This window comes from Macrobrachium rosenbergii, chromosome 2, assembly GCF_040412425.1.
Source record: "Macrobrachium rosenbergii isolate ZJJX-2024 chromosome 2, ASM4041242v1, whole genome shotgun sequence".
In the NCBI taxonomy this organism is placed as follows: Eukaryota; Metazoa; Arthropoda; class Malacostraca; order Decapoda; family Palaemonidae; genus Macrobrachium; species Macrobrachium rosenbergii.
The window spans coordinates 75,647,077-75,653,076 of NC_089742.1; the positions used below are offsets into that span (position 1 = coordinate 75,647,077).

At 44.4% G+C, this 6,000-nt stretch overlaps 1 protein-coding gene across 2 annotated transcripts in view; it reads right to left on the reverse strand.

Moving 5' to 3' along the window:
- Window positions 1-5,639, reverse strand: part of LOC136848777 (retinol dehydrogenase 11-like) — a 43,909-nt gene extending 38,270 nt beyond the window's left edge. Inside the window, exon 1 of one of the 2 annotated variants that reach the window (XM_067121380.1) lies at window positions 5,444-5,639. In XM_067121380.1, the coding sequence (XP_066977481.1) occupies window positions 5,444-5,623 (180 nt within the window). In that variant the 5' untranslated portion in view covers window positions 5,624-5,639. The remainder of the gene's footprint in view (window positions 1-5,443) is intronic. The other variant, XM_067121372.1, reaches the window with a different exon arrangement.
- Between the last annotated feature and the right edge of the window lie 361 nt (window positions 5,640-6,000).

The following is a 6,000-nucleotide window of genomic DNA, read 5'->3' on the forward strand; positions in this document are numbered from 1 at the left end:
TTTCCGAACTCTAAACTCCTTCGAGGCTGAGGCCCCTCAAGAAGAAGGTTTAAAGGGGGAATTCTCTGTCTGCTATCCTGTATGCTTGAACCTTAGACAAGAGGATGAAACCCGACCAAGCAACCGAAGCAGCTGGCGGGCAGTATCAAGACACCTGTGCCGCTCACCAGAAGAGGTGCTAGTGATTCATAGAATTCGAGTGACCTATGAGATTCCCAAAAATCGGTAGTGGCTGCTTTTGGATTCCTAAGAAACTGAAAAGAGCCAGGCACAGAACCAGTCTTAGACGCAAACTTCTAAGACTCACAACGAGGGCGCGGCCTCTAGAGGCCGTGCTCTTGCAGGGCCAGAAACGCGAGACCCCACGGGAGAATGCGAACTGGTTCCCACCCAAGGGTGGGAAAAGCCAACGAGAGAAACTTGTCTCCCAGAAGGGAGTCAGTCCCTTAGAAGTCCCACAAGACTACTGAAGAGAATCTTTTCCCTGACTCTTCTGGTGTTCAAACCGATAGGGCTGAGACACCAGGCTGGGAACCAACCAAGCACTAGTAAGCACTCAGGGAGCGCTTGTAGTGCTGGTAGGAAGAGCTGAGACACCTGGGTGCCTTGGCTCTTTCTCTCGCACTGCTCCCGAACTGGGTCGGGGAGAGTACTCTCCAGACCAGATTGGGATACTCGATATTCCACAGAATCTAGAGCACGCAGAGTGGCTCGCGAACAAGCGCCCGAAAGCAGCCCGTCTTAGAAGCGGAACCTCTAGGACTGGGAACGGAAGCATAAACCGAGGTCTGCAAGCCCATGGCTCCCGACATTCAAAACCCAGGGGTATGCAAATTGGTTCCCTAACCTGAAGGTCGGAAAGAGCCAACGAGAGACCCACTGCCTCCTCGGAAGGAGGTAGTCCCTAGACATCCAAGGGCATCAAGGGGAAAGAAGCAGCCTTCCTCTCCTTCGGCCGATGGGGGTCTATCCGGTTTCCGAGACCTGCTTGAACCTCGGGAGAGGCAGGGAAGAGGCAGCAGAAGACGAAATCGAAGATAATTTGAAGATGGCGGCTACTTCCACAGGGTGACTTCCTTCACCTTCACTCTGACATCTACAGGATGGTGGACATGAAACATCGTAACCTCCAGGCCAGCTAGGCAGGATCAAAACGGAAGCAGCCCAGGACACGACCACCAAGAGAAGCAGCAGGCATGATCAGGACAGCCGATGTGGGAGCTACAGAAACGGTTCGGAAGGCAGGAGCTACAGCAACGGCCAGGAATGTCACATGAACATCACCAGCAGTGACAGGAACGATCAGGACAGCTGTGGCAGACCACGAAGAGCTGCCAGAGACTGTCATCGAGTCAACAGAAGCATAACACAGGAAACAGCAGGAGCAGATGGACCACAGATACACCAGAGGCAGTGTCACAGCATATATGAAGGCCAGCAATGACAGCAATCGATCCACATCGGTGGGAACAGAGTCGGAATGATCCCGACATGGAACTAAGCCACTGTATGAACGTTGGGACTCCTTCAGGCAAAGATATCCCAACTGAGATATCCAACCAACTACTGATGTGCCTGCAATGCTCACTGTCAACCTGAAAGAAAAAGCAAAGATGATTAGTAGAGGGAGACTCCTCTCGCTCACAAGGGAACTGCCCTACGCAGCAAGAGGAGGCCCTAAAAGTGGTCGCCCAACCACCCGCGCGGTCTTCGTGAAGAGAGCGAAGGAGAGAGCTCTCTACCAAAGGACAGATAAGGAAGAACCTACAGGGAGAGAGAAGGAAGGAGGGGAGGCCACCAAGGGCGCTGGGAAAGCGAAACTTACTGACGACGCCCGCAACCCCCCCCCCACCCCTCAAACAACTCTCCATAGTGCAGGCGGCAAAAACAACACTCAGCACAAGTAGAAAGGAAGTAGTCATGCCCTTGTACAGGGAGGGTGGGAGCCCAAGAAGGGGAGCAAACTCTTTACGTCCCGATCAGTGTAGGGGAGCGAAGATATTATGTCCCAATCTAAAATCTCCGAACATACAGGGGAAAGCCTTCAGTATCTACTGGAAGAGAAGCATTACCACCACTTGGTTACGCCCCTCTAAATACGCCCTTGGCTGTCAAACCCAAGACACAGACGCAGGGGAAAATATCAAACACACGTAATATATTCACAAAAATACAGAAATATCCCACCAGGATAGTAAAGAGCTTAACAACAGTCAGGCAAAGAGATCCCCAAACACATCTGCAATGCATGCTGGCCTAAAGCAAACTGGAATGTTTACATCAGGGCAGGCAGGTATTCCCTGCCTACCTGACGGTAGTTACTGCCTAACCACATTGTTCAAGAGTTTAACGGCCATGTCCAGCTTCGCCGCAAGTAATTCCTAATGTAAAGGACCGATGGTTTGTATATCATGTCGGAACAAAATCAAATTTCCCGCTGATGTTTGGGAAGTGGGACATAATGCTGATGAACCAGCCATCACTGCTGAGTTGGAAAAGGACTAAGAAGACTTGGCCATTAACTACTGTCAAACAAAAGCAAGTTTTATATGTGGAGGACCTCTTAAGGATGAAGAATGCCCAAAGGTTCTCAAAAAGCTCTTCACATTTGTCAAACTCACGGAGAACATTATGAAATGGGCAGATGATATACAAAACAATCCTGTATGGGTGTACCATGCTGTAATATGAGGTTTAAACATTGACTGTAAATCTACAGATATCCTTCAGCAAGTAGACTAGGCTCCTTCTATGTTTGCCAATTATGCCTCGCTCAAAGACTGGATCCTCTGTCCAACTTCTAAACTATGATACTTACTCAACCCATGAACCCAAGTCTCACCTTCCCCAACTATAAACTTCAGTGATCCCTTCACCTTTTATATCTCCTATGGAAACTGTCTCTCTATCTCTGCCTCTCATTGTCCCACACGAGAATAATCTCGATTCATATCAATCATCTTCCAATCACTGTCAGGTGATAGATGCATCCATGCTCTAGCAAAAGTTGTTATAAACAAACACTGGCAACTAATTGCAAAAATACCACAAACAGGTCAAATACCTAACTTCGGAAGTCCTAACCAGTGCTTCAAATGACTTCCCAGAATTTAGTAAAGATCTGTTCTCAATTTTAGGATGTGTATACAACAATTTTCCGTGTTTATGACATGTTTTACTGAAGTGTGGACTCAACCCTGGACCACAAGATAGTGTCATCATTACTATACCATAAAGTAACTGTCATAGCTCTTAAGCAAGGGAAATTACTGTCTTGAACAACCTATGAGACAAATTATGACTGATGCAATAATGATTGCTTTTTTGCAGGAACCTGGTGTTTTTTGCAGTATTCATTAGCTTACCAATCATGGAGTTCAAGAGTAATAATTTTATTATTAAAGCTCAGAGTTGGAGATTCTATTATTAGACAACAAATCCCCCTCTATGAGACTAATAAATTAGCATTCATGCATCAACACTAACAATGTCTACAACAGCAAAACTTCAAGCTCATTATAGCCTACACATGTCCACTGGCTGGGTTTGTAGAGCAAATATGAAATTCAAATAAACCAGAAAAGTTAAGTGGGAATTAAGCACACTGTGTGTAGGCTTGCACTCATGTGCAACACAAGTGCAATGTGAGAATCCTTCTGCATATGATTACTAACTCTCATTTGATGCAAAGGACACCAGTGAAATTCTCATACTTATCTCCAGCCTCCCGTTTGGTCTTGATCCCAATAAAACTGGGTGTTCCACTTTCCAGCTACCAAGAGGAGCACAATCAATTATACCAGTTTCTAAATGTTATATTAATCTGCACAGATGCATTTCACTAGCTCAAAATGTACATTAAATTTTATGTCATATTACATGGGGTTCAAGGATGCCTGACTCAGGCCATCCCAAATTAGACTAAGCCTATGACTAAAACGTCCTTTATTACTAAGATGCAGATGGGGGCTAGGTTGTAAGTCCTATTCAATAACTGTAGGATATATATAAAAAAATTGTAATATAATTAAAAAAAAATGAACAAACAGGCGGATAAAATTTAATTTCACTTAGGCTAGCTGGGCCATAACTGGATACTACTGCAGTTAACACGGCCTACAGCAGTTAGAAAACAATGAAGCCTTGACCTTAGGCTTAGCCTAGTACCCATGCATAAAAATCTTTTTGAACTAGCCTAAATTTTGCTTAAGATCATTTGAATAGGCTTTCCCTGCCAGATCCCAGTGCCACGGATCTGACTGACACCATGAAAACAATCCACTATCAAGCAAATACCAAGTGTGACTAGCCTAGGTCTAACCTGGGATAGGCCTATAGGCTACTAAGAAAGGCTAGGCTTAGGCTACCTGCAATGGCTAGTCTGGGCTATATTTGACCTACACCTACTGGTCTCGGTATTACTTTATAGGTTGCCAATACACGATATGAAATTGTAACCTACATTTTTGAAGAGAGAGCTTCATTCTCGTTATATTGAACCCCATAAACACTATGCACAAATGATAAATAAAAAATTAATCAAATTACGACTCGTAAGGCAAGACAACACCCGGCCCCCTTCACAGCTAATGTGGCAAAATTGTAACGTAGCTAGGTTACGTTAGGTTGATATCTTTAGGTTCTTTTAGTGGCCTATCATTTCCTAGCCACTTTTGCATGAAAAACCCAAAACTGTTTTTCATGCAAAACCGGCTGGCTGGAGTCTTACTGGCAACTTGTAAAATTTTACCCTGGTCTCTAGCTTATCGCTAATGAATACTGCTTCCCTTGCCTTTGGATAGTTGCTTTGGCTCATTTTGGAGAACATAGGCCTAAGCAAGTCTGCAGTAGGCTAGTTTAGGCCCTTCACAAGACTGAATAGCCTAGGCCCACTGTATGACATGGACAAGGTTTCCTCTAGGTTTGCCCCGTGCTCCTTCTACATGTTAGGCCTAGTTCATTAATGCTACACCTTCTTAGATTCGCCAAACCAAATTAGTTGAGCCTAGGCTGATTCGTCCAGGCCTAATCAAATGTTTTAAGCCAAGACCTATGGGAGGCTCATAGTCCTGGTAACCTCAAAAAATATTACGATATTAGGCCTTGAGCCTATTCTATAATAGGCTACGATGGTCATGGCAGGGATGTGATGCTGTTCTAGGCCTACTGCTGAGGGGTAAGGATGCCAGGTACACTACCGGCAAGTGATAGAGTCTACGGTAGGCAACAAGTCAGGTATACTGTGAGATATATAACAGCATATTTAGTGATAGGCAAGGTAACTTTACTCTTGCCTTAACGTTATGCTACCAGTTTCAGCCTGTTACAGCCATTCAGGCAAAGTTCCCACGGAAAAATGTTCTGCTTGGCTAATCTCCGACTAGGCCTAAGCTACCCTTGGCTCTCAGCCTAGGTAAAACGACGAAGGAAATCAAGTACTTACTTTCCCTTCCATGCGACGTTTGCTTTTGCATTTTCCCCATTTACTTTCTCTGTACTTTCTTATCAAGTAAAACCCTACAACAATACCAACTGCCACTGTAACTGCGCCCATGCTCCACAATAAAATAGGGAACCACAAGGATGAATCTCCCCTGTGTTGTGAACTGAAGTAGAGATACATTTGTTCGGTTGTGTTACCGTGCAATAGATTTATAAAATTTGCTGACTGCCTTACAATGGAGACATCATGTAGTGCCTTAAGTACAATTAATACAGTAAATTAATAATCCCTTCTTAAAAACATTCATTTTTTGTTTAAAGATGTTTAAACGTGAGGCACACAAATTTGTTATGATTATCATGAGAAGGTAATCGGATAAGTGGCCTTGGCTCTAAGATACCTTGGTAACCCTGTTGTTAAGTAAAGATATTTTGCACGTAATTCCGCTTCTAAAATTCTGAGTAGTACCTGTGGTGCTGAATATGGCCAAAAAATTATATACATAAAAAAGCTTTGCTGCTTAGAAATGACAACAACGCTGAAACAAACACCACCAA